Source organism: Theropithecus gelada, chromosome 6 (assembly GCF_003255815.1).
Source record: "Theropithecus gelada isolate Dixy chromosome 6, Tgel_1.0, whole genome shotgun sequence".
In the NCBI taxonomy this organism is placed as follows: Eukaryota; Metazoa; Chordata; class Mammalia; order Primates; family Cercopithecidae; genus Theropithecus; species Theropithecus gelada.
Window position 1 is genome coordinate 169,129,294 of NC_037673.1, and position 27,401 is coordinate 169,156,694.

General features: G+C 48.4%; 2 protein-coding genes and 1 long non-coding RNA gene across 11 annotated transcripts in view; 2 read left to right on the forward strand and 1 right to left on the reverse strand.

Moving 5' to 3' along the window:
- The window catches only part of ERGIC1 (endoplasmic reticulum-golgi intermediate compartment 1), a 121,528-nt gene extending 110,314 nt beyond the window's left edge, over positions 1 to 11,214 (forward strand). For all 5 annotated transcript variants that reach the window (XM_025386953.1, XM_025386950.1, XM_025386951.1 and 2 more), the window contains one exon: positions 9,227 to 11,214. In XM_025386953.1, the coding sequence (XP_025242738.1) occupies positions 9,227 to 9,334 (108 nt within the window). In that variant the 3' untranslated portion in view covers positions 9,335 to 11,214. The remainder of the gene's footprint in view (positions 1 to 9,226) is intronic.
- Positions 917 to 26,444, forward strand: RPL26L1 (ribosomal protein L26 like 1). Of its 5 annotated transcripts, none has more exons than XM_025386960.1 (4): positions 917 to 979; positions 18,559 to 18,735; positions 24,865 to 25,005; positions 26,093 to 26,444. In XM_025386960.1, the coding sequence occupies exons 2-4, from the start codon at positions 18,568 to 18,570 to the stop codon at positions 26,219 to 26,221; spliced, it is 438 nt and encodes a 145-aa protein (XP_025242745.1). In that variant the 5' UTR covers positions 917 to 979; positions 18,559 to 18,567; the 3' UTR covers positions 26,222 to 26,444. The 5 variants fall into 5 exon arrangements, with proteins under 5 accessions (XP_025242745.1, XP_025242744.1, XP_025242741.1 ...); XM_025386959.1 differs by lacking the exon at positions 917 to 979 and adding an exon at positions 11,659 to 12,583; XM_025386956.1 differs by lacking the exon at positions 917 to 979 and adding an exon at positions 18,132 to 18,176.
- LOC112625731 lies at positions 12,886 to 21,524 on the reverse strand. Its single transcript, XR_003119762.1, has 3 exons — positions 21,427 to 21,524; positions 16,265 to 16,417; positions 12,886 to 13,290 (listed from the first exon to the last, which is right to left on the reverse strand). It is a non-coding gene; the product is annotated as an uncharacterized LOC112625731 (long non-coding RNA).
- Positions 26,445 to 27,401: the final 957 nt, after the last annotated feature.

Consider the following 27,401-nt stretch of genomic DNA (forward strand, 5'->3'; position numbering starts at 1 on the left):
ACTTTGGGAGGCCAAGGTGGGCAGATCGCCTGAGGCTAGGAGTTCAAGACCAGCTGGGCCAACATGGCAAAACCTTGTCTCTACTAAAAATACAAACAATTAGCCAGGTGTGGTGGTGCATGACTGTAGTCCCAGCTACTGTGGAGGCTGAGGCAGGAGAATCACTTATACCTGGGAGGTGGAGGCTGCAGTGAGCCAAGATCATGCCACTGCACTCCAGCCTTATCTCAAAAAAGAAAAAAAAAAAAATCATATTTTCCCTAGCCAGACAGGATGAGGGGAAAAAGTGATCATATGGCTACCCCTATTAAGCACCACTATGTGCCAGGTAATTACATAGTTACCTCCTTTAACCCTCCCAGCAACCCCTCAAGGTAGATGATTTTGTTCCTGTTTTATAAATGGATTAAACTGAGGCTCAGAGAGGTGAAAAAACTCATCCAAGAACACACAGCCAGCAAATGGCAAGGCTCGAACGTGACCCCAGTGCCTGCCTCTGCAACATCCCCTACCCCCAGCACTGTCTCGGGAGCCTCTGTCTTCCAACACAAGGGCTGTCAGGGGTGTTGCAGCAACAAAGCCCCCAGAAGTCATAGAACTCCTGGTAGGACAGACACCAGGATCATTTGATACAGTGACTTTCATCCTGGGAATCAGGAGGAAATATTAGAGCAGGAAACAAAGTTTTATTTTATTGTGAATATGCATGGTGAAATCACAGCTTCACACATACAAACCATTAAAAAAGCCATCGGCCATCTGAGGCAGATTGGCTGATAGTTTGCAAGTTTTCCTGCCCATATCTGATACCTTTTGTTCATCTGTTTAGGCTTCTGCAAACATTTGCCAAAAACTAAGGCAGCAAGGGCTGGGCCAGGAAAGAGGGCAGTGGGCATTAAGAAGAATTGGCAAGGCTGGGCTCGGTGGCTCACGCCTGTAATCCCAGCACTTTGGAAGGCCGAGGCGGGCGGATCATGAGGTCAGGAGTTCAAGACCAACCTAACTAACACGTCTCTACTAAAAATACAAAAATTAGCCAGGCATGGTGGTGCGCACCTGTAATCCCAGCTACCTGGGAGGCTGAGGCAGGAGAATCGCTTGAACCAGGGAAACGGAGGTTGCAGTGAGCTGAGATCGTGCCATTGCACCCCAGCGTGGGTGACAGAGCAAGACTCCATCTCAAAAAAAAAAAAAGAAGAATTGACAAGAGACAAACTTCAAACTGAGAAGGTTCTACCCACTAAGATGATGTGAGTTGGAAAAATGACCGTCTTGGCCCTGGAGTGGCAGGACAGCCTTCAGAGCTCCCATATGCAGCCTCAGTTCTCTGCTCTCTGCCCCCACTACCCTGCTCAGAGTTCCCTCGGTGTCTCCCTTCCTTGGACCATGAGCTCCAACAAAGCCAGGTTTAGTCATCGCTGATCTCTTGATCCAGTGCGTCAATGTGGGAATAAATAGGTGTCAAACAGTGAGCAAATAGAAGGAGAGTTGTACGCCTTGGTACACCCCCCACCAAGACAATTTCTGTTCTCCAAGGGACAGAACAGAACCCATATTAGGAGCTTGGTGATTCAGGTCTGGAAATGTGCGAAACGCTTCAGTTCAGATCCTTCCGTGGTATTCCGAGCTGAACTAGATCTTCAAGAAGGTTGTGTTCCAGAAACAGATTGCTCCAAACTGGGCCTGCACACAGACAGGGGCCTCCTGGCGTGCGCGCTCCCAGAGCAGGTTCGGAGGCGGAAGAGGAACATGAGACCGAGTGGGCTCCATTTTGCACACCAGGCTGGTTTTTATAGATGCACAGCTTCTTACTTCACAGCCCTTGCTGACGGGGATCCCTTACGTCAGGAAATTTGGTACGTAAACCTTGACAGAATTGAGAAGACAGATTCCCTGCATGGAAGCTATCTGTACATGAAGAGAGGGGCTAGGAAGAGTCTTCCGGCTGGGAATGGAGCAAGGTGGGCTAAGAGAAAAGGCAGGCCCTTGGCAGCCTCCCAAACCTGGCTTCTAGTGATCCTTGCTTACTCGGTAGCCCTGTGACCGTGGACAAGTCATTCCCTCTCTGACCTTCTGTGTCCTTGTCTGTGAAATGAGGGTCACCTAGCAGTGGCAAGGATTGAATGAGAAAAGAGGAGAAGGTGCCATCTCAGACCCAGCACATAATAGGTGCTCAACCAAAGTGAGGTTCTTTCAAGGTGGGGTGGGTGGGTATTTTGCAGCCCATAGGAATTGTGAACATGTCAGGGGGAGGCCTCTACTCTCCCGAGGCCCCCGGAGCTTTGGAAGGCCTGATACCACACCCTCTCCTCCCCCATTCCCAGCCTTTCCAGGGCCCAGTCAACCACTTCCCTTCCACGACTACACCCCCGGCCTCTGCCTCCTCCGCGACTTTGGTGTTCTCATCCCCGGCTCCAGCCTGTCTGCCGCTGCTGGAGCCTGATGAGACTCCAATTCATTATTTATTTCCTCATGCCGTGCTTCCTCCACACTCTTTTAAAGCAGTGCTGACTGAACAAGGAAAGTGACTGAACAGTTCCTGGGCGCTTAGGGTGCAGCAGGCAGCTGGACAGTGTCATCTCAGTCCCTGCAGTGGGCCCCATTCTACAGATGGGGGAAACTGAGGCTCAGAGAGGTAAACTGGCTTTCCCGGCCAGGGCCACAGAGCTGGGATTGGACCCCAGGAATGTCTAATCCAAAGCCCACAATCTCACCTCCCACGGCGGTGTGTGTGGTGCTTCTCCACTGCACGCTATGGGAGAGTAATGGGGAGGGGAGTACTAATGCACTGGGAAGGCGTTTGTGCTGGTGGAAAAACAGGCATTTAGCTTCCCCTCCAGTGTGGCTAACACATCCTTCCCATAAGGAATTAAGAACCATAATGAAAATGTAAGGGAAACACACACGCACCTCTTTTAAAGGTAGACAAGCTGACTTCATTCTAGTCACAGTGGGAGGCCAAGAAGCTGAGGGCCCCTGGGAGGAAGTTGCTGGTGGGCACAGGGGGGCATTATCGGATGACATCTGATGAATGCCACTTCCTGCACTGCCCTCAGACTCACTGGGGCCCAGGTATTGAACTGGCCTTATTTCTGTTTCTGGAGCTGTGGCTGCTGCCCAGAGCAGTGGTGCGTGCACTGGCCGAGGTGGCCCTTCCTGGCTCAGCGGCCCTGCTTCCTCATCCCCTACGGGGAAGACCCCGCCCCAGGTTGTCCCCAAGCCTTGAGGCCGGGTTGGGAGATACAAGAGCATGGCAGCGGCAAGGGACCAAGCCACTCTCAGTCAATGCCACCACAGTCCTAGGGTTTAGCCTTCCCTTTTTTTTTTTTTTTCTTTTTGAGACAGAGTTTCACTCTTATTGCCCAGGCTGGAGTGCAGTGGCGTGATCTCGGCTCACTGCAACCTCTACCTCCCGAGTTTAAGCCTCCTGAGTAGCTAGGATTACAGGCACCTGCCACCATGCTCGGCTAAGTTTTGTACTTTTAGTAGAGACAGGGTTTCACCATGTTGGCCAGGCTGGTCTCGAACTCCCAACCTCAGGTGATCCACCCGCCTCGGCCTCCCGAAGTGCTGGGGTTACAGGCACGAACCACCATGGCCGGCCAGTCTTCCCATTTTTAAAAGCCACAAAACAGGCACCGGGAGCTAGGGTGGCACAACAGCACATGGATGGGAGGGGTCCAAGCCAGTTCTGCCAGCCTCCAAAGCCCAGGCCCTCTATGGCATCGCTTTCCAGGTGCAGGGTCTCCAGGCGCAGCGACTTAGTGGAGAGGGGCACCTCCTGCCTGCCCCGTCCGGGGTCTCCCCCTCCAGGCCCACCTTTTCATGAGCACTGCCTTCCCCACGCCCCCGACTGACTCCCCTGAGCAAGTCACCTTTGCCCCTGCCTTGGGTGTGGAACTCTGTGCCTTTCCTCAGCAGGTCATTCATTCCCTCACTCTGGAACCCACCAATCCGCTCCTCATTCTTTCACTTACTCCTTTACTTATTCAACAAACGCGTCTTGTGGTCCGTTATGTCTGCTATCTTCTCTCCCTTGGGCATTCAGGAAAATGAGAGTTTTCCCGATAGACTTCAGGTGGTGAGATTTAGGGAGCTCCCTCACTGGCCAGAGGATGGAACCCACTTCTGGCCTAAGGTGCTTTGCCCCACAGGGATGTTCTTCATCACAAACACATCTTGGCACTCACCTGAGGACACCCTGTCTGGGCCTCAGCTACCCGATCTGTTGAATGGGTTGCTGGGTAACTTCAGAAGGCCCTTAGAGTGTGTGGGCCCCCGGCAGCCACAAAGAATCTGCCCGTGGTGCCTGGGACACTCTTGCTGTCCTGTTCTTATGTGACTCATCCTGCCCTCTGCTAAAAGTGCCAGAGAGAACGAAAGTTGAGACCCAAAGGCGTGCCCTGGGGAATAAGTAATATTTTACTGATTTTTCTGGTTGAGTGGGTCTCGGGTTTAGAAAATTCCATATCTTAACCACAAGGTTAGAGCCTTCCAGTGAACTGAAAGATCAGATCAGGTTTCGTTTACTGAACATCTAAGTGCGAGGTGCCCCAGGTGTGTTTTCAGCAGAGCAGCAGGGGTTTTCCCATTTTATTTTTGTTTTTATTTATGTATTTATTTATTTTGGCAACAGTCTTGCTTTATCACCTCGGCCGGAGTGCAGTGGCTGAATCTCGACTCACTGCAACCTCCACTTCCCGGGTTCAAGCAATTCTCATACATCAGCTTCCTGAGTAGCTGGGATTACAGGCGCCTGCCACCATGCCCAGCTAATTTTTGTGTTTTTGGTAGAAACAGGTTTCACCATGTGACCAGGCTGGTCGCAATCTCCTGAGTTCACGTGATCCTCCTACCTTGGTCTCCCAAAGTGCTGGGATTGCAGGCATGAGCCACTGCACCGAGCTGGCTTTCCTGTTTTATAGATGAAGAAACTGAGGCCCATAAAGGCTTTCCCACGGCTAGAATTAGCAAGTGATGCCACGATGCAGCCTCCAAAGGCTGGGTGCTCTCTGCTGCCACGGCAGGAAAGCTGGGTGGACTCCCCAGCCCTCACCTTGTGCCGCCCCCACCATGTCCAACAGGGAGGTACACACCTCCCAGCCCCAGCTTTGCCCTGGGCTCCCCTGGAGAGGCCTCGTTTCTCTGTGTGAGCAACAACAGGCTGTGGGAACTAAGTGTCAGGACTGCAATTTGCTTTGTTTTCATTTTAATTCATTAGTGTTCCTCCTAGGCCCCGTCCCCACAGCCCAGGGACATGCCAATCACCGTCTTCACTCCTGCCAGTGGCACCCCTGCCCTCCCCTGCATGAGTTCCTGAGATCCCGCCAGCATCTCCTCCAGCTTCAGAATATCTGCTGTTGGATCCCATTGTTCCCACATCATCCCAGAAATCCTCAATGGCAAAGCCTGTCATCTTGCTGCCGCCCATGTAGGGCCTGAATTCCAAGGCAGACACACCACCTGGCACAGCCTCGTGGCTGCATCTCCCCATGTTCCAGCAGGCATGGTGACCTTCTAAGACAAGGACAGCCATGACCAGCCACTTCCCTGAGCGGGTTCGGGTGTGGGAACGCCCTGGCGCTGGACATTTCTGAATCTTTCCATGTCGGAATCCAGGAAGTGCCACTCCTGGGAGGGCCAGAACCCCCTCCTGTGACTACGTCGCCTCATGCCAGTCACCTCCTACTGACTGCCAGTGTGCTGGGGAGGCCTGAGGGATGAGAGAGAAAATAATGAAAGCAGGGCCGTGGCAATGTGGGCCTGGCCGCTAGAGTTCTCTCAGCATTTTTTGTTTGTTTGTTTTAAGTCACGGGACCAGCCATGGTGGCTGACACCTGTAATCCCAGCACTTTGGGAGGCCGAGGCGGGCAGATCAGTTGAAGTCAGGGATTTGAGACTATCCTGGCCAACATGGTGAAACCCCATCTCTACTAAAAATGCAAAAATTAGCTGGGCATGGTGACGGGCACCTGTAATCCCAGCTACTTGGGAGGCTGAGGCAGGAGTATCTCTCGAACTCAGGAGCAGAGGTTGCAGTGAGCCAAGATCACCTCCAATCTGGGTGACAAGAGTGAATTTGAGTCTCACTCTTGTCAAAAGAAAAAAGACATGATCTTGCTCTGTCACCTAGGCTGGAGTGCAGTGGTGCAGTCATAGCTCACAGCAGGCTTGACCTGGGCTCAAATGATCCTCAGGCCTCAGCCTCCAGAGTAGCTGGGACCACAGCCACCATACCTGGCCAATTTGTTTTTATTTTTTGTAGAGATGGGGATCTCACTGTTTTGCCCAGGCTGGGCTCAAGCTCCTGGACTCAAGCCATCCTTCCATCTCCCAAAGTGCTGAGATTACAGGCATGAGCCACTGTGCCGGCTCAGTTCTCTCAGCTTTGAGGAAAGCTCCCTGGAATGTGTCAGAATTTCCCCTCCCCTCACCTCCTCAAGTGAACAGTGACCAGCCCCTTCAACAGATGCGGGGTGATGGGGGCACACTGACCAGTATCAGTAGATACTCAGAGGGAGTCTGCCTCAGGGTTCCCCCTTAGAGTGACTGAGCCAGTTGCATAGCAGTTTCCATGCCCCAGGGCCTCAGTTTCCCCTCAGGCGATGTGCTTTCCTGTGTACCTCAATACACACATTGTCTCCCTCTGGTGTGGGCCAGCCCCATGAAAGGAGAGTTGAGACTGAGTGCCAGGTGTCTGTGAGTCATAAGCATTCGAGTTCCAAATTGTGTGTAGATGAATACAGATGTGTTGTGTGTGTGTGTGTGTGTGTGTGTGGTTATTTTTTATTTTTTGCTTCATTGCTCGTAAGTCACATTTTCCTATCTTCTGATCCAAGCTCTAAAAGCGTTTTGTGGTATAAAATCTCCCATCATCTGATCCACTCTACCGAAATAAACCAGCTCCCCTGCCGTCATCTTCCCTGAAAAGTACCCCTGCGTCATGCTCTAAGGCCGGCAGGGAGGGGCCGTGCCCACTTAAAACACTTCACCATAATCCCCCCAGCGCCCCCCGGTCCTCTCCACTCCCTGGGGGGCCGCTCCAGTTTCCTGGGCTGTTATTACTGGAGGACCAGCTGCTTCCTGCCACCCATCCATACAGACCTGGTCTGTCCGTCCTGGGCCTCACAGGCCTCCGCTTAGCTCATCTCATGGAAATATCATTTTAAAAAATAAACACTGGTTTGATTCGCACTTCCCTCTCGCCTTTGCTGTGTCTCCTGGCCTCCCACCACTGGGCACCACTTCATCTATTAAGGTGTTCTTGGCTCCCAGAGTTCCCCAGAGGTTGCGGGTCAGTGGCTGGCCATCCACCTGTGGTGCCTCTGGGGCTGCTAATGGCCTCTGGGGCCACACAACTGTTTATTTCTTCCGAGTCCTGTGGTCATTTAAATGCCCCTTAAATGTGGCATGGGGGGAAGAGCGAGTGCCACCTGTACTGTGTGACCTCGGACAGGTTATTTCCCTCTCTGTACCCCATGGGTACTCGGTGAAGAGCCATCTCCCTCGTAGGCTCTTCCGAGACCTATGGCCGCTGCTAGGATAGGAGGTGTTGGTTCTTATGAATGACATAAAGTAGATGCTGAAGAGGAAAATATGTTTAAAGTTTTCTTGCAAGGCCTGGAGCAGTGGTTCATGCCTGTAATCCCAGCACTTTGGGGGGCTGAGACAGGTGGATCACTTGAGCCCAGGAGTTGGAGACCAGCCTGGGCAACATAGCGAGACCTCACCTTTACAAATTAAAAATTAAAAAAATTAGCCAGGCATGGTGGTACCACCTGTAATCCTGGCTACCCCGGAGGCTGAGGCAGGAGAAGCACTTGAGCCCGGGAGTTGGGGTCTTCGGTGAGCTATGATCACATACTACACTGCAGCCTGGGTGACAGAGTGAGATCTTGTCCCTACAAATCAGTAAGTTTCCTTGCAAACCTTCTATGAACTTCAGTTGTCTTCCATCATCCATGCTTTGATTCTCTGAAGTCATCAGAAAGCAATTTGTAGGCCATAACATTTTGAGTAAAACATAATGTTAGTTCGATTAGTCCCAAATGGTGTCCTGACCACTGCAAAGCTTTGTGATTCAATTAGGTGGGTGTTTTGCGCCTGAGAAGCAGCAGGGTGTCACATTACGAGCAAAGACTCCAAAGTTTTGAACCCCTATTCAGCCACTTGCTGTAGCATTGGACAAGGGATTCAGGGTCTCTGTGCCTCAGTTTCCCTGGCTGTGAAATAGGTCTAAGAATAGTACCTACCGCCTAGGGTTGAGCTGGGGATTCACTGGGAAGGTGCTGTGTAAATATTGTGTATTTTCTGGTGGTTAGTATATTATGATGTGGCAGACGGTTATGAAGTACAGATGTGACAGGTGACATTCATTATCTCCCTGCTACCGCTGTTCTCAACCAGCGGCAATTTTGACCTCTGGGGACATTTGGCAATGTTTGGAGACATTGTGGTTGTCACAGCATGGGGGAGGGGGGATGACCGGCATCTCCTGAGTAGAGGCCAGGGATGCTAAAATCCTTCACTGCAAAGGACAGTCCCTGTGGCAAAAAATTCTCTGGCCCCAAATGTCAATGGTGCCATTAGAAACGTTGCCCTAATAGAAGCTTTCTGGTAGCACCAAAAGCCTCTCTCTTCTTTGTAGCACTTGCCTTGGTTATAATTTTGCATTTATTCATATGATAATTTGCTTACTACCCATCAAATCCCAGGATGCCACTTCTTGGCTGTGTGACCTTGGGCCCCTGGGACTGCCTCTCAGAACCTCCATTTCCTTCATCTGCAAATGGGATTGTAAATATGTGATAAATCCAGAGTTGAGGTTAAGACCACAGGCTCCAGGGTTAAGACGTACCTGTGTTCAAGTTGCATCTGCTACTTACGTGGTGAACTTAGGCAAGTTACCTGATAAACCTCAGTTTCCTCCCCTGTGAAATGGGTCTAATAATTGCCTTCCTCATTCAGAGGGTGAACATGGGAATTAAAGGAGCTCATAATGGTGATAATTATTTTATTATTATTAAATCCACCATCCAACAACTGGTTTCCTTTGAGCCCTAAGTATGTGCCAGGCTCTTGGTGACTATGTAGTGGGCATTATGGGCTTAACGGGGCAATGTCTGCCTTGCAGAGCCCATCATCTCATGGTGTGGGAGGGGTGTGGCCTGGTGCATCCTCCAGCACTGACCTCTGACACTCCCACCCCACCCCTGCCCTCTTGCAGATCTGTGCCATCATTGGCGGGACCTTCACCGTCGCCGGCATTCTGGACTCATGCATCTTCACCGCCTCCGAGGCCTGGAAGAAGATCCAACTGGGCAAGATGCATTGACGCCGCACCCAGCCTAACAGCCGAGGGCCCTGGGCATCGCCAGCCTTGCCTCCAGCGCCCTGTCTCCTTTGGCCCTCAAGCTGGCCTCAAATCTGGCTGTGTCCCAAAGTGTGTGTGGGAGGTGGGGGGAAAGTAGAGGATGGCTCGATGTTTCGCAGCTACCTCTTTTCCCCGTGTTTCATTTTAGACAAATTACACTGCCTGAAGTTGCAGTTCCCCTTTCCCTGGGGAGCCCCAAGAGTAGAGTCAGGCAAGGGGTGGGGAGTCCAGGGATCTTGGGGACCCCTCCTAGGAGAGCTGCCGTCTCTTCCCTCTTAGGGGAATATCCCAGAACGCATATCGATCAGCTCGCAGCCAGGCTTCGACAATCTCGTGGCCCCCACTGTGTGGACACACTAATGATTTGGTTTCTCCCCTGGGCAGCCAACCCGCCCCAGAGGCACCAGACCTGGGCTGTCAGCTTTGGGACCAGGCTACTCCTTTATACACCCGGCACCTTCCACGAAAGATGGTACTTCCCAAGCAAACCCCTGCAATTTGTCACTATAGATGGAACCCTGACTTCTGCCCCATCCCTTCCTGCCCAACCTAGAGCCCAGGCCTCAAGCCTTTACCCCCACCCCTGTCTTGTTCTTCTAAGACGCAGATGCCCAATTGCTGAGCAGCAGCGGTAGAGACTTGAATCTGCCCACCAGTCACAAGGCGGGTCACAGATTCCTCTTCCTCTCTTCTTCTTGTTCCTCTGAACCCCCCACCAACGTGCCTCAGCCTGTGTGCTGTGTGGCAACAGCATTTCTTGGTGAAGGGGCTGGTTCCCACTGCCAAGACCTCCCACCGCTCTGCTGGGATCTGCAGTGGTAGGGAGTGGGGGTTGTGTGAAAGGGAAGTCATCTTTTGAGATCCAGATAGACATGGTTTGTGCACTTATGTCCAGATGGGAAGCATCCTTCCTGCGACCCTAAAATCATCGTGCAGCCTCTCTCAGACGGACGCCATCAGTCCCAAGGCCTTAGGTGGAGGAACAAAGGAGGCCAGCCCTGTCCTGTCCGTGGACCTCTACCTTCTGGACTCCCTGTGGGTGCAGAGCACTTGGGTCTCTCTACAACCCAGTCTTGGCCCACTTGCCCACTGCTCCCCCATCAGCTGGTCACATGCCAACACATTCCCAGCCCCTGGGGCAGCTCCAGGGTGCCCCACCTGCTCCTGAGGTGGGTCCCTACCCTGCTGCTCCTCTTCATCCTTTCCCTTTTGTCCTGAAAGGGAGGGGCAATGGTCCAGGCATTAATTCCACCCAGGGAATTTTAGCTATGCCCTCATATCCCAGGGAGAGAGCCACACGCCTGTTTTCCATTTATAGCAAGATTGTTTGCATACTTTTGTAATGAAGGGGAGTGTCCAGTGGAAGGATTTTTAAAATTATCTTATGGATAGCTCAAGTCTCTGCCATTTGTAATTTTTGGCTCTAAGCTCCAATTGGAGAAGCTTCTCCTTGTGCATATGAGTTGACTGATGTTGTGAGTGTAAATGCCTTTGGCTATTTCTGGTATCTGTGGCCACTTGGATGGATTTCTTTTTTTACATTCTGTTCCTCAGTTACAGAAAGGAGTCCCTTTGGTGTGTGAATATGTGTGCCTGTAGAGGGTGGGGCAGGGTGGGGTGGGGATGGAAATGTGTGGCATGCACATGAGTTGAAATTCTACTTTTATGCATTTTTTTGAAAAAAAAAAAAAAAACTCAGAGGACATAGGGGATGTCAGTTTCCTATGGAAGAGACACCTCTGACCTGTTATTCTTATAATCAAAATCTCAAGGGAAAAAAATGTTTTAGTTCTTTCACCACTCATTGGGTTCAACTAGATTAAAAGGCTGATTTTCAGAAATATTATGGTGTGATTCTGTCTACCTTGATTGGGGCTGGGTAACCCAGAGGCTGGAATCACAGCCAGAATTGAATTCACTTCTAGAGGAGAGAAGATAGAAGAGTTGAAAAGGAGATCTGTGAGGATGATCAGAAAGTCAAACACCCTCTGGCCAGGCACGGTGGCTCATGCCTGTAATCCCAACACTTTGGGAGGCCGAGGCGGGTGGATCACCTGAGGTCAGGAGTTCGAAACCAGCCTGGCCAAGATGGTGAAACCCCATCTCTACTAAAAATACAAAAATTAGCTGGGCATGGTGGCAGGCACCTGTAATCCCAGCTACTGGGGAGGCTGAAGCAAGGAGAATCGCTTGAACCTGGGAGGCGGAGGTTGCAGTGAGCTGAGATCACACCATTGCACTCTAGCCTGGGGAACAGAGTGAGACTCCATCTCAAAAAAAAAAGAAAAAAAGAAAGAAAGAAAAGAAGAAAGAAAGTCAAGCCCCTTAGATGAAGCCCTCCCTTTATTGAGCCCTCCAGAATGTTCTTGGGTCTACCACCTTCTAGCTATGCAGCCTCAGTCCAGGTCCTTAACCTCTCAGTGCCTCAGATTTGTTGGGTGAAAACGAGGATAGTAATAAAACTACCACATAGGGCTATTTCAGAAATAGAATCTCCAATATGTGCACAGAAATATCAGAATGAGATTGTCTGTGTAGAAGAGTGTTTATTGCTGGTACACAGTAAGTTTTCAAAAATGGTGATTGTACCATTACGAGCATTCCCAAATAGGATATAGTCTTCTTGAGAACAAAACTAACCTTCTTCTTTAGGGCTCTGAGCTAAGGGCTCCATAAATGAAAGGGATTCGTAAATTCTTGATTTCAAAGGACCTGGCGCTCCTTCTTCAACCCTAAGCTCAGCAGTGAGAGATCATCATCAGCTGTGAGCAATGGACTTCCATGGATCTTTCCCATCTTACTGCCCAGTCCTACAAGACTTTCATCGGAACAGCACTAACGCGGATGAACACACCAGAGGTGAATGTGAGAGGGAATCAGTCTGCGAGAAACTCTTCACTAACTCTCCCCATGCTCTCGCTCTTACATACTGATACTTGAGTTTTGTGTGTTCCCAAACCTGTTCATACCAGTTGTGCTTTTATACTGGTAGGATGTGATTTGGGGGACTATTAGTTAAACCAGTGAACTGTGAGAAATGAACCTAGTGAAACTAAGTTGAATGCTTTAGAGAGACTTGATTAAGGTGAGTTGTTACCCCTCCTCCCTCAAAATGTCACTGAATTAGAAGTGAACAAGACTACTGTAAAAGATTTGGAAGACCGGGCGCGGTGGTTCACGCCTATAATCCCAGCACTTTGAGAGGCTGAGGTAAGAGGACTGCTTGAGCCCAGGAGTTTGAGACCAGCCTGGGCAACATGATGAAACCCCGTCTCTAAAAAAATACAAAAAGTAGTGGGCGTGGTGGCACACGCCTGTAGTCCCAGCTACCCGGGAGGCTGCGGCGGGGGAAGTGGGGGAGTGGTGGAGGCTGCAGTGAACCAAGATCTAACCATTGCACTCCAGCCTGGGTGACAGAGTGAGACTCTGTCTGAAAAAAGAAAGGGAGGGAGGGAGAGGGAAGGGGGCTGTGGAGAGGGAGAGAGACAGGGAAAGGAACAACTGAAGCTTTCTGGTTGGTTTATGTAGGGAAAGTGAAGGTGAACACCGATACAGGTTTCTCAGTGGTAAAGCCTTAGCCCAGGGTCATTGTCGAATGTGTTTTACGTTGGCATACAACATTTAAGGGATGGATGCCATTTTTTAAATTTCTCCTTTCAACAAACTTTTCCAATTGTCTAACCAGATGTGGATTACAGGGGTTTCACATAAGAGGCTTTCTAAATCAGGATTACAGAGCAAAACCCTACAGGGGTGTGTGATAGGTTGGGAGCTGTCGTGGTCCAGGCAGAAATGGCTTCTGTGGGAAGGTGTTGCAGAAGAGGTGTCTCTGGAGACGTGCTTCATGAGGAGAGAAGCTGAAGTGTTGCAGCCAACACTGGCTGGGGTGGGTGAAACCTGGGAAGAGGGGGTGAAACCTGGGAAGAAAAGGGGTGTGGCACTAGGGTTCATAAATAGTAGCTGTGGTTAGTCTTTTTTGTTTGTTTGTTTTTTGAGATGGAGTCTTGCTCTTGTCGCCCAGGCTGGAGTGCAATGGCGCAATACTGGCTCACGGCAACATCTGCCTCCCAGATTCAAGCAGTTCTCCTGTCTCAGCCTCCTGAATAACTAGGATTACAGGCGCCTGCCACCACGCCCAGCTAATTTTTGTATTTTTAGGAGAAATGAGGTTTCACCATATTGGTCAGGCTGGTCTCGAACTCCTGACCTCAGGTGATCCGCCCACCTCAACCTCCCTAGGTGCTGGGATTACAGGCGTGAGCCATGTCACCCAGCCTGTGGTTAGTTTTTGTTACTATATGTTACAAATAATTTTTAAGTTCTTGCCAGAAACAATGTGGCAGGCCACTGGAAGTCTGAATCCCTTCTTAAGAAACTTTTTGTTTTGTTTTGTTTTGTTTTTTGAGACGGTGTCTTGCTCTGTCGCCCAGGCTGGAGTGCGGTGGTGAGATCTCAGCTCACTGCAAGCTCCGCCTCCCGGATTCACGCCATTCTCCTGCCTCAGCCTCCCAAGTAGCTGGGACTACAGGCGCCCGCCACCACACCCGGCTAATTTTTTTTGTATTTTTAGTAGAGACAGGGTTTCACCGTGTTAGCCAGGATGGTCTCCATCTCCTGACCTCGTGATCCACCCATCTCGGCCTCCCAAAGTGCTGGGATTACAGGCCTGAGCCACCACACCCGGCAGAAACTGGTCATTTATTCCAGAAGGTTCATCAGCTGCTGCCGCAGTTAGATGCAGTAGTCCAGGAACGTGAGTGGGGATGTGTGTGGACAAGAACACTCACTGGAGACCCTTTTTTCTTGCCCCAGCAGTTGTTTCCTGTCAGTTATGGAGTGATGAGGTCATTCACTTCATTCTGTCCAGTCATTGATATGATTTGGCATTCTCTGCATGCCAGGCAAGAGTGACTGCTCTTCAGGCCAGATCTTCCTTCGAGATGGATGTTATCTCCTTTTTAGGAAGGAGGAAACAGAGAGACCTCGTAACTTGGCGTGGCCACACAGTGAGTCACGCAGTTAGTAAGGATGGAATTCATACCCAGGTCTGCTTGACTCTGGGATTATGAAGAATTACATGGTTCCACCTCAGTCCCAAGGTCATCTTTGCTGTGCCAAAAGGGAAAACTGGAAATAGGGGTGGTCAGAGCAGGAGGTGCTTTTTTTTGGTTTTGTTTTTCCTTTAAAACAACCTGCAGGAAAAATCTAAAACATTCGCAGGGATAGCGTTCTTCACAATTTTTTAAATCTTCAAAATGTAATTTTAATTACACAAATAACACAGGCTCATAAGCCCACTGGAGGAAAATCATAAAATACTAAAAAAAGTAAAACGAAAAGTCACCCATAATCCCACTAATCAGAGATGATCTTTTTTTTATTATTATTATACTTTAAGTTCTAGGGTACATGTGCACAACGTGTAGGTTTGTTACGTATGTATACATGTGCCATGTTGGTGTGCTGCACCCATTAACTCGTTATTTACATTAGGTATATCTCCTAATGCTATCCTTCCCCCCCACCCCCCGCCGCCACAATAGGCCCCGGTGTGTGATGTTCCCCTTCCTGTGTCCAAGTGATCTCATTGTTCAATTCCCACCTATGAGTGAGAACATGCACTGTTTGGTTTCAGAGATGATCATTTAATGATGACATTTTAGTGATGCCTTTTGATAAGCAAAATGGGATCATACTGTTCATATTACTCTGTAGCTTAGCCCTCTCTTAACAGACATCCTTCTAGGTTAATAAATATGGATCGCATTATTATCTTTATGGGCTGCAAGATAAATAATAACAATATTGAGCATCTAATGGTAGATTGTGTCCATCGTTTGTTCCCATCTCACTCAGAGCCTCAGTTTTCCCACCTGTAAAAGGGACGATTCATACCGTTAACAAACTGAAATGAGGTAATGCTTGTAAACCTGTTAGCACAATGCCTGACAGTAAATACTCAGCCCATTAAGAAGAGCTATTATTATTCATCTAATAAATAAATAAATTCCAACATTTATTAAGTTCTTCCTCTGTACCAGGTATTATGCTAAGGGTTCATTTAATCCTGACACCAGGCTGGATTACAGGTAGCTCACACCTGTAATCCCAGCACTTTGGGAGGCTGAGGCAGGTGGATTGCTTGAGGTCATGAGTTCAAGACCAGCCTAACCAACATGGTGAAACCCTGTCTCTACTAAAAATACAAAAATTAGCCGGGTGCGGTGGTGTGCGCCTGTAGTCCCAGCTACTCAGGAGGCTGAGGCAGGAGAATCACTTGAACCTCAGAGGTGGAGGCTGCAGTGAGCCGAGATTGCACCACTGCACTCCAGCCTGGGCGACAGAGTGAGACTCTAGCTCAAAAAAAAAAAAAAAAAAAAAAAAAAGGCCGGGCGCGGTGGCTCACACCTGTAATCCCAGCACTTTGGGAAGCCAAGGTGGGCAGATCACGAGGTCAGGAGATTGAGACCATCCTGGCTAACATGGTGAAACCCCGTCTCTACTAAAAAATACAAAAAATTAGCTGGGCGTGGTGGTGGGCACCTGTAGTCCCAGCTACTGGGGAGGCTGAGGCAGGAGAATGGCGTGAATCCAGGAGGCGGAGTTTGCAGTGAGCCGAGATCGCACTACTGCACTCCAGCCTGGATGACAGAGTTAGACTCCGTCTCAAAAAAAAAAAAAAAAAAATTCCTGACGCCAACCAATGAGGTAAGTACTTTGTTATTCCTATTTTCTCAGATGGGAATAAAGTGAGTGACCAAAAGGCTGAATATTTTCTCCAAAGCCAAAGAGCCAGGAAATGGCGGAGATCCAATGGCCCAGGCGATTTGGGTGTCAGGGCTTAAGCACCTCCCCATGCAGCCACTGCCTCCGAGAAATAAAAGTACTCACCAGACACTTCCTCTGTGCTAGGCGCTTGAGTTCCTGCGCATGTTTCCAGGGGTGGGCATGAGACAAGCCAGCCAGTCCCACTACATCATGTAGTTAGAATGAGAGCCTCCAGCTCTTGTCATCCAGGATGTCATTGTGCCTATTTTAATTTCACTGAACCACACAGCATGTTAAAAACAAAACAAAACAAAACAAAAATCCTTCCCTGCCCTGCTTGATCATGGATACTCCTTGATGATCTTGGGTTCACAAGATCTATCTTCACATGGCTTTCCTTTACCAGTGAGGCTCTTAACTTCTTGGGAGCACTCCTTCCCAGATCTCTTTAATCAAGCCTTGTACCTGGTCCATGTGGGTACCAAATAAATTGATGAGCAAATGAATGAATGTCTGAGTAAATAAGTAGGTGAATGACAATAAATGGATATGTAATAGAGAAGTGAGTGAATAAACAGAACCAGTGAGTAAGTGAAGGAATGAACGAACTCCTTGGGGCAGCGCATGGGTTTGACTGACACCTAAGGATTGTTCTGAGGAGAACCTCTGACCTTTTCTGTGTGTGCACCGTCAGGCCAGCATCTGCTCCAGGGTTGCCGATGGGAAATGACTTCCTTTCTTAGGACTGCCAAACGAAGAGGCACTTGGGTCCAGTCTGATTCTACAACCCCACTCTTCCAAACAGAGCTAAACAACTAGGGGGGAGTTTTGCAGAGCCAGGTGTTTGATTCACAACAATCCTCAAGCATTAGCGCACCTCAAAATCTTGGGGGATAGGGATGGGGGAAGAATGCTTGCTTTAAATTCAGATGTGTCCCATCCTACCACTCTCTGGTTTTGTGGGACGGTGGTGGAGCCTGAAAATCTGTAATTTGAACAGGCTTCTCAGTGATTCTGAAGAAGCCGCTCTACAGATGGCATTTGGAGCCTCATGATGTTTAAAACAAGGGACAGGCGGGGCACGGTGACTAAAGCCTGTAATCTTATCACTTTGGGAGGCTGAGGCAGGAGGATCACTTGAACCCAGGAGTCCAAGACCAGCCTGGGCAACATAGTGAAACTCCACCTCTGCAAAAAATAAAAATAAAAAAATTAGCCAAGCTGGGCGAGGTGGCTCACGCCTGTAATCCCTGCACTTTGGGAGGCTGAGGCGGGCGGATCACAAGGTCAGGAGATCGAGACCATCTGGCTAACATGGTTAAACCCCGTCTCTACTAAAAATACAAAAAATTAGCCGTGTGTGGTGGCGGGCACCTGTAGTCCCATCTGCTGGGGAGGCTGAGGCAGGAGAATGGCGTGAACCCAGGAGGCAGAGCTTTCAGTGAGCCGAGATCACGCCACTGCACTCCAGCCTGGGCGACAGAGTGAGACGCTGTCTCAAAAAAAATAAAAAATTAGCCAAGTGTGGTGGCGGACATCTGTAGTCCTAGCTACTTGGGAGGCTGAGGCAGGAGGATTGCTTGAGCCCGGGAGGCTGAGGCTGCAGTGAGCTGTGTTTGCAGCACTGCACCCCAGCCTGAGTGATAGAGTGAAACCCTATCTCAAAATATAAAATAAATAAATAAATAAAACACCAGACAATATATACGCCTAGACGACCTCTGCAGCCTCCTGCGCGGAGAAAAACGGGGACAAAGAGAGTTTGCGGTAGTGAGAGACTACTGACAGGTGTGCCTATTAAAAGAACACCCGTAAGCCTCTACTGCAGGCCCTACACAAGTAGGCCCTTGTTCTCACTGGCATCGCGCTCCCGGGGACCCTAGGAACGAGACACTGCGATCCCACCCCAAGCCGCATGGGGCGCCATTCTGCTTCGCTCTTACGGAAATGGGGCTTCGATGTCTTTCTGTGCTTGCGCGGTACGGAAACTCATTTCCGGTCCTGCGCACTCACGGTCTGAGGCCCTGGTGGCCGGGTGAGTGAGTGGAGGTTGGAGTTTTCTCGGACTCTGAAGCCCACTGCCCCGTTAGACCCTGCCCTATGTGTGGTAGGGACACATGTCACCCCACAGCTCTCTTTGCGTGACCTCCCGACCACTCATTCCTGCCTAACCCTAGTATTCCTTCCTTAGCCTCAAGGTCCCAGTGCCACCCTCTCCCCACGACCCCTTTGGTCAGGCATGCGACCTCCACACGTCCCACTTTGTGTGATAGACCACTCGCATCTCTTCTCCCTCAGTTGCCTTTTCAGAGGTCATCTCCCGCGTAGAGCCTCTGTGCGGGGATGAGGAGGAGTGTCTTGGATCGAGAACAGGCCACTGAGCGCCCCTTCATTCCGTCTCTCTCCGCCCTTTGTAGAGGGTCACCATGAAGTTCAATCCCTTCGTGACGTCGGACCGCAGCAAAAACGGCAAACGTCACTTCAATGCCCCCTCACACGTGCGCAGGAAGATCATGTCATCCCCGCTCTCCAAGAAGCTGCGGCAGAAGTACAATGTCCGCTCCATGCCCATCCGCAAGGACGACGAGGTCCAGGTACGTCTCCCTCCGGCTCTAGTGGCGCTCGGACACCTTTGCCTGAGAACGTCATGTGTTCTTGGTCATGGAGCAGTCACAGACTCACGTGCCTCAGGACTCTGGCAAATAGTGTGACCCTTCAGATGTGTTAGGCCAGAGATAGGGTTCAGAGCCACCAGAGAGTGCCTGCGTTGCTTTAGAGCATTTAACTATTTAATAGTTATAGTAAAATTTAATAAAACAGTATGTCAGCCAAGCAAAAACCTCCTTTTTTGTTTGTTTTGTAGACATAGGGTCTTGCTGTGTTGCCCAGGCTGGTCTCGGAACTCTTGACCTCAAGTGATCCTCCCACCTCAGCCTCCCAAAGCACTGGGATTACAGGTGTGAGCCACCGTGCCCCGCCAAAAATGCTTTTTTTTTTTTTGAGACGGAGTCTCGCTCTGTCGCCCAGGCTGGAGTGCAGTGGCCGGATCTCAGCTCACTGCAAGCTCCGCCTCCCGGGTTTGCGCCATTCTCCTGCCTCAGCCTCCCGAGTAACTGGGACTACAGGCGCCCGCCACCTCGCCCGGCTAGTTTTTTGTATTTTTTTTAGTAGAGACGGGGTTTCACCGCGTTAGCCAGGATGGTCTCGATCTCCTGACCTCGTGATCCGCCCGTCTCGGCCTCCCAAAGTGCTGGGATTACAGGCTTGAGCCACCGCACCCGGCCCAAAAATGCTTTTGATTTAAACTTCTGGCTGCTAGTTTGCCAGGTGTTGTTGCCCAAGGTGGCTTGTTGAAGCAGACTTTGTAGGGGAAAGTGTTGCAGCGAGAGTAGTGTTCTAGTGTATTTGGGTGTAGTGGGATTGATGCACAGGGATTTGTGGGAGCTGGCCATGTGATAGCATTGGATTTGGCAGGAGAAATGGTCAAGATGCAGCGAGTCACTCTTTCATAATTTCTAAAAGAGTGGCCCATGTGAGAACGTGCAAGCCTTCTGTTCTCTGTGATGGGAGCTTAGAATGCATGAAGGGGGAAGGGAGCTGGCCATGAGTGAAATAAGCAGGGGCTGGATTCATTCCTCAAAGGAGTATTTATGGAGCACTTACCAGACATTGTTCTAGAACAAGATTGACAAGGCCCCTGTTCTCATGGAGGTCATGTTTTAGAGCAGGGTTTCCTAGCCTCAGTGCTATTGATATCTTGGACTGGATAATTGTTGTCGGGGGGTGGTGAGGGGCTCTCCTGTGCATTGTAGAATGTTTAGCAGCATCCCTGGCCTCTCCCCACTAGATGCCAGTGGCATTCCCTCTGTTCACAGTTGTGACAAGCAAAAATATTTCCAGATATTGCCAAATGCTCCCTGGGGAGCAAAATCAACTCTTCCCTCACTCAGTTAAGAACTATTGTCTTAAAGAATGAAATGACATAAGGTGATGAGACCTGGTGTATCATCTGAGACACTGGGACTCTTTGAAGGTTTGGGGATATGTTAAGGAGGAAAAAATGTGGAGTTAAGCTGGGAGTGTGACAGGAAGAGTGGAAAGAGTAGTTCAGAGGTATGATCAGCAGTTTCAACCCCCTCTGCCCTGGATCCTTCCCATCAGACATGTTCTAGAATGGGGGAATTGCAAGTACTTATAGGGGATAGGTAGGGATAGCTCTCACTTCCCTAAATAAGGGAAGTGAGCTGAAAAGAAAATGGCAAACTGGAAAGCTCAAGCCTCACATATAAGATATAATCATCTACCTTTAGCCCGTGGGTGCCTGGGGGAAATGCAGGCCCATTGTTAAATTCTTGGATTTTCAAAGAGAGCTGGAAAATTTGGATTCACTTCCCTAGCCCCATATTTCCTTCCAGCTATTACTCTGTTCTCTATTCATAACCAACCTCCTCAAGAGAGCTGTCTCCACTTCCTCATCTCCCATTCACTCTTGGATACTCTTCAGTCTATTCCCTGTGCCCACTGCATTATAGAACCTACTTTGGCATAGATCCCCAATAACATCTTCGTGACTGAATCCAATGGACACATCTAGCATCTCTTTCTGCTCTGTGTTCTCTATGTAGGTAGAGAATAGGTAATAATCCATTCTTAGAGCTTTAAATGTCTGCTCTGTGCTAACAACTCCCAATTTTATATCCCAGTCCAGACCACTTTAGACAACCTATACATCTGACTACCTACAACACAGACCTATAGGTCTGACTATCTACAGAACATCTCTATTTAGGTAGCCCATTGACATTGCAAGCTTCTTATCCAAGAGTACTCTTGATCCTAACACCCTCTGCCTCCAGAATCCAACTCTCCTCCCATCTTCCACATCTCCAGTAAGTGCCATTTGTATCTCCCCAGTTGCATATGCCCCTAAACCTTTGTTATCTTTAACAATGCTCCTTAACCCCCTCTTGTTATCCACCATCAAGGCTTGTTGATTCTACCTCCAGAGTAAGTCTTGAACCTATTTCCAGTCCAGTTCAAGGCAGCATTGCAGCTCCCTCTCTTACCTTTGTCCATTTTCCAGAGTGGTATTATTTGCAAATCAGGTCCTATTTAAAACCTTTGACAGGCTGGGCATGATGGCTCACGCCTGTAATCCTAGCAGTTTGGGAGGCCGAGGCAGGTGGATCACCTGAGCTCAGGAGTTTGAGACCAGCCTGGGAAACATGGTGAAACTCCATCTCTACTAAAAATACAAAAAATTAGCCGGGTGTGGTGGTGCACACCTGTAATCCCAGCTACTTGGGAGGCTGAGGCATGAGAATCGCTTGAACCCGGGAGGCAGAGGTTGCAGTGAACCAAGATTGTGCCATTGCACTCCAGCCTGGGTGAGAGTGAGACTCTGTCTCAAAAAGAAAAAAAAAAAACAAAAAAAAACGGCCAGGCACAGTGGCTCACGCCTGTAATCCCAGCACTTTGGGAGGCCGAGGCGAGCGAATCACAAGGTCAGGAGATTGAGACCATCCTGGCTAACACGGTAAAACCCGTCTCTACTAAAAATACAAAAAATTAGCCGAGCGTGGTGGCGGGCGCCTGTAGTCCCAACTACCTGGGAGACTGAGGCAGGAGAATGGCATGAACCCGGGAGGTGGAGCTTGCAGTGAGCTGAGATCGCGCCACTGCATTCCAGCCTGGGTGACGAGCGAGACTCCATCTCAAAAAAAAAAAAAAAAAAAAAAATACCTTTGGCAGTTTTATATCTGCCAAAACTGACCTGTGCATTTTACTTTATGTAAATGATGCCTCAGTTAAAAATAAAACGATTTCAAATTGTGTTTATTGCTGTGAAGAAAATACAAAGGATGCTACCATATTAATTAAAGGACCTGAAAAGGCTTCTCTGAGGAGCTAATAAATTTAAGAGAAGACCTGAAAAGTGAGGAGTTAGCCAGGTGCTTACCAGTGGTGCCTGATGTGCTTATAAAATCTAAAATCATGGCCAGGCGCAGTGGCTCACACCTGTAATCCCAACACTTTGGGAGGTTGAGGTGGGTGAATCATCTGAGGTCAGCAGTTCAAGACCAGCCTGGCCAACGTGGTGAAACCCCGTGTCTACTAGAAATACAAAAATTAACCAGGTGTGGTGGCACACGCCTGTAATCCCAACTACTCAGGAGGCTGAGGCAGGGGAATCGCTTTAACCTAGGAGGTGGAGGTTGCAGAGAACCAAGATTACGCCACTGCACTCCAGCCTGGGCGACAGAGCGAGACTCCATCTCAAAAAAAAAAAAAAAAAAAGAAATCCTGGCTCCACACCTACACATTTACCTGTAGTTCCGCCCCTCTTATTTTCTTTCCCTCCTGTTACAATAAAGAAACATCCCAGGCCTGGTGCAGTGGCTCACGCCTGTAATCTCAGCACTTTGAGAGGCCAAGATGGTTGGATCACTTGAGGCCAGGAGTTCGAGACCAGCCTGGCCAACATGGCGAAATTCTGTCTCTACTAAAAATACAAAAATTAGCTGGACATGATGGCACATGCCTGTAATCCCAGCTACAAGGGAGGCTGAGGCAATGAGATATCACTTGAACCCAGAAGGCGGGGGTTGCAGTGAGCCAAGATCACACCACTGTACTCCAACATGGGTAACACAGCAAGTCTCTGTCTCAAAAACACAAAAAAAGAAATATCCCTATTTCTCCTTAAGCCTAATTCATCTGCCGCTGGGTGCTGCTCCATTCTTCTCTTGGAGCTTTTTTGGTCCCTTTTTTCTCTGTAGTTTCTTTTACCCTCTTGTTCTATACTTGTTCCTTCCCATCAGTATTTAGACACAATCATGTTTTCCCTTCTTTAAAAATAAAAAAAGTTCCCTTAGCTTTCCATCCCCCTCAAACATCTATCCCCTTCTCATCTTCAGAGCCAAGCTCCTTTGGACTGTCTTTTCTCACCTTCACCTTCTCACCTGGTACACTCATCACCTTACTGTAAATGGCTTCCATCCCACCGCTCACTGAAGGCATTCCAGCCACAGCCACTGGTGATGACCTTGTTGTCAGATCTGTTAAATACCTTACCCTCTCTGTACTTGATGGTCCCGCAGAATTTGGCATTCTTCTCTTGGCTGCTCTAACACCACACTTACATGGTTTCCCGTTCTCTCTGGCCACATTAATTTCTCACAAGCTCTTCCAAAATGCTGGCTTTTCTCACATGTGTATATTCTGCCCTTTTCTCATACCATCAGCTCCTTGAGCAAAATGAAGCTTCTAATTGCCTCTCTGTGGATGACTCCCACGTCTCTATTGCTGGCCCAGTTGGCATTCCAGCTGTGTCTGAATTCTCTATTAGAATGTCCCCAGATGCCTCAAATTTAGCATGTTCCAAACTAAACTATTTCCTCCTAAAATATGGGGCTTCCCCTATGTTCCCTGCATCTGGCAAAGGCATTTCCATCTACCTGGTTGCCCAAGCCAGACTCTGAGTATCATCCTTCCCTCTTCATCCTCACCTCTCCAGTCCAGTCGATCAGCCCAGCCCCTGTGCATGGTGTTTAATAAGCTCTTGCAGCTGGGCATGGTGGCTCACACCTGTAATCCCAGCACTTTGGGAGGCCGAGGCAGGTGGATCACTTGAGGTCAGGAGTTCGAGACCAGCCTGGCCAATATGGCGAAACCCCATCTCTACTAAAAATACAAAAGTTAGCCGGGACTGCTGGCATGTGCCTATAATCCCAGCTGCTTGGGAGGCTGAGGCAGGAGAATCACTTGAACCTGGGAGGTGGAGGTTGCAGTGAGCCAAGATCATGCCATTACGGTCCAGCCTGGGGGACAGAGCGAGACTCTGTCTCAAAAATAAAATAAAATAAAATAAGCTCTTGCTTCCAAGGAAACCCTCATCTAGTTGGTTTTTTAATAGAGTAGATTTTTAGTACAGTAAAACAGTCCGTGAGATTTTAAATTTTTTTCTGACTTTAAAATATTTATATAAATGTAGAAATTGTGAAATTTAGAAGAATATAAATCTAAAAAACAGTCATCTGTAATCCTACTTCGTGCCTAATGGCAGCTGTTACCAATATTTATATATATTGTATCCCACTGTGTCATGCGATATATATGAAATGTGTGTGTGTATATATATGTATGTGTGTATACATATATGTATGTATGTATATACATACATGTGCACATATGTAATATATATTATATATATACACATACACACATAACAGGTTGAGTATCTCAAATTCAGAATACTCCAAAATCTGAAACTTTGAGTGTCAATGTGATGGTCAAAGGAAGTGGTCTTTGGAGCTTTTGGGATTTCAGATTTTCAGATTTGTGGTGCTTAGCTAGTGATGCAGATATTCCAAAATCCCAAAAACCCTAACTCCAAAACACTTCTGGTCTCAAGCATTTCGAATAAGGGATACTTGACGTGTGTATACATATAGTTCAGAGTGTATTCTATATGTAGTTTTGTATTCTCCTTTTTTCTCTAAAGCTCATATCGCACATTTCTGTGGGATTCAGGTAAAAAAATCTCCACCCAGCCATAACACAACACAGATTTATACCAGAAAGGTAGCTAATTTTTGACTGCCAGGATTAAGCTGCTTTTGTGCAAAGTTATATGTTTAGCCCATGTGTTCCTGATGGTTAGCTTCCTCATTATGATCATGCATTACAAATGGAGGGGGATTCTCTTTTGTATTTTCTCTTAGGTAGTTCGAGGACACTACAAAGGTCAGCAAATTGGCAAGGTAGTCCAGGTGTACAGAAAGAAATATGTCATCTACATCGAGCGGGTGCAGCGTGAGAAGGCCAACGGCACAACCGTCCATGTGGGCATTCACCCGAGCAAGGTATGGGCAAGGACTGAGTGGCAATAGCAGCCATGGAGTGTGTCCATACTGTTAGAAGTTATTGGTGTTCGGTACTCCCTGCACAGGTGGCTGAGGCAGGCCACGTGGACTTGATTGATTCAGTAGCTTTGTGATATCATCAAGGATCCAGATTTTTCTTCTCTTTTCTATTTTGCCTTTCTTGGTGATGGCGTCTTTTTTTTTTTTTCTGAGACGGACTCTCGCTCTGTCGCCAGGCTGGAATGCAGTGGCACGATTTCGGCTCACTGCAACCTCCACCTCCTGGGTACAAGTGATTCTCCTGCCTCAGCCTCCCGAGTAGCTGGGACTACAGGCACGCACCACCATGCCCGGCTAATTTTTATGTTTTTAGCAGAGACGGGGTTTCACCATGTTAGCCAGCATGGTCTTGATCTCTTGATCTCGTGATCCACCTGCCTTGGCCTCCCAAAGTGCTAGGATTACAGGCGTGAGCCACTGCGCCCGGCTGATGGCTGTCTAAGCTGGTTGCAAGAGGCTTCCAAGTGTTCCAGGCATCACTTCCTCCAACGTATAATATTCAGAGGGATAAGAGAGAATATATCTTCCTGTAGCCCTTATGCCTACCTAGTGGAACTGCTACTTCTCCTTTGTGTTCCTATTTTATATTGTGTTATAGGATCTGTTTTCCTTCCAGAGTTTCAGTTCCTTAAAAGTTGAATGACTGGCGGGGTGTGGTGGCTCATGCCTGTAATCCCAGCACTTTGGGAGGCCGAGGTGGGCGGATCACGAGGTCAGGAGACCATCCTAACACGGTGAAACCCCGTCTCTACTAAAAATACAAAAAAATTGGCCGGGCATGGTGGCGGGCGCCTGTAGTCCCAGCTACTCGGGAGGCTGAGTCAGGAAAATAGTGCAAACCCAGGAGGCGGAGCTTGCAGTGAGCTGAGATCACGCCACTGCACTCCAGCCTGGGCGACACAGCGAGACTCTGTCTCAAAAAAAAAAAAAAAAATGCTGAATGGCTGAGGTCTTACTTATGATATCTATATTGCTCAATAGCTGGTGGCGATGTGGCAATAAAGATCTGTTTTCTCACTCCCAACAGGTGGTTATCACCAGGCTAAAACTGGACAAGGATCGGAAAAAAATTCTTGAACGCAAAGCCAAGTCTCGACAAGTTGGAAAAGAGAAAGGCAAATATAAGGAAGAACTTATTGAGAAAATGCAGGAATAAATAGAACCTGTTGTGCAACCATGGTTTAACCGGAGATTTTGAGGCTAGTGTGTGTTTCTTTCGAACTTTTCAGAATGTCTCTGGAATATTTCATTTCCTGTTTTGTTACCTGTGGCTCTGTAAATCTACTTTTGCAATTTTAATTAATTTATGATTAAAAATGGGAAATGCTTCCTAATTCCAAATAGTATTTGCATTGTTTTATAAATAAATTCCACTTACTGGCCAGGCGCAGTGGCTCACACCTGTAATCCCAGCACTTTGGGAGGCCGAGGCGGGTGGATCACAAGGTCAGGAGACTGAGACCATCCTGACCATTTATTATTCATAAATAAATAAATAAATAAATAAATAAATAAATAAAATTCCACTTACTATCAATTCCCCTTTGCCAGCCTTTTCCTATTTAATGTGTGGAATAGCAAAATCGCAGGGATAGGGTGAAATGGCCCTCCTCTTGCCTGGACCCTTGTGCCGATAGAGTAGAAAGGGCAGGGCTCTAGTCCTGAAAAAAATATATATATAGACATAGAATATATATAGATATAGAATACATATACTATATAGATATATATACACATATAAAATAGAATATATATGTATATATCTATATAGAAATACATCTATATCTATATAGAAATACATATAGATAGATAGATAGATAGAGAGAGAGAGAGAGAGAGAGACAGGTCTCATCATCTTGCCCAGGCTGGTCTTGAACTCCTAGGCTCAAATGATCCTCCTGGGTGCCTCTCAAAGTGTTGGGATTACAGGCATGAGCCACCATGCTCTGGTCCTTGATGCAGGGATTTGCTTCACTCAGTAGCAGTCATAATGTGCACTGGCGCACTCAGGGCCCCACTGTCACATTGCAGGCCTGACAGGTTGCTCTCTGGCCTCCTGACTTGTGTTTCCCCAGCTTTCTCTCCAAGTGCCAACTAAACCAAATCATGTAGCAGCTCCCTGACCAGGCTCATCTTCCCAAAGTTTTGACTTTGCAGTTGCCATTTTCATGTGACTAAAATGCCCCTTTTCCTCTGGAACTAACTTGAGAAACTGGCAGCCTACAGGAAAGATTTAACTGAGATACTGTTTTTCCCTATATTTTATAATTTTAAAAAATTTCCAACATTTAAAATGTGGGAGACTCCACAGAGAATCACCTGCTTCACCTGGCTGC

Bases quoted from the DNA above. Each gene is read 5' to 3' on its own strand.
- RPL26L1 (XM_025386960.1), top strand. From the start codon at position 18,568: ATGAAGTTCAATCCCTTCGTGACGTCGGACCGCAGCAAAAACGGCAAA. The intron at 18,736-24,864 runs GTACGTCTCCCT...ATTTTCTCTTAG, and splicing joins GCAAGGACGACGAGGTCCAG to GTAGTTCGAGGACACTACAA. The intron at 25,006-26,092 runs GTATGGGCAAGG...CACTCCCAACAG, and splicing joins TGGGCATTCACCCGAGCAAG to GTGGTTATCACCAGGCTAAA.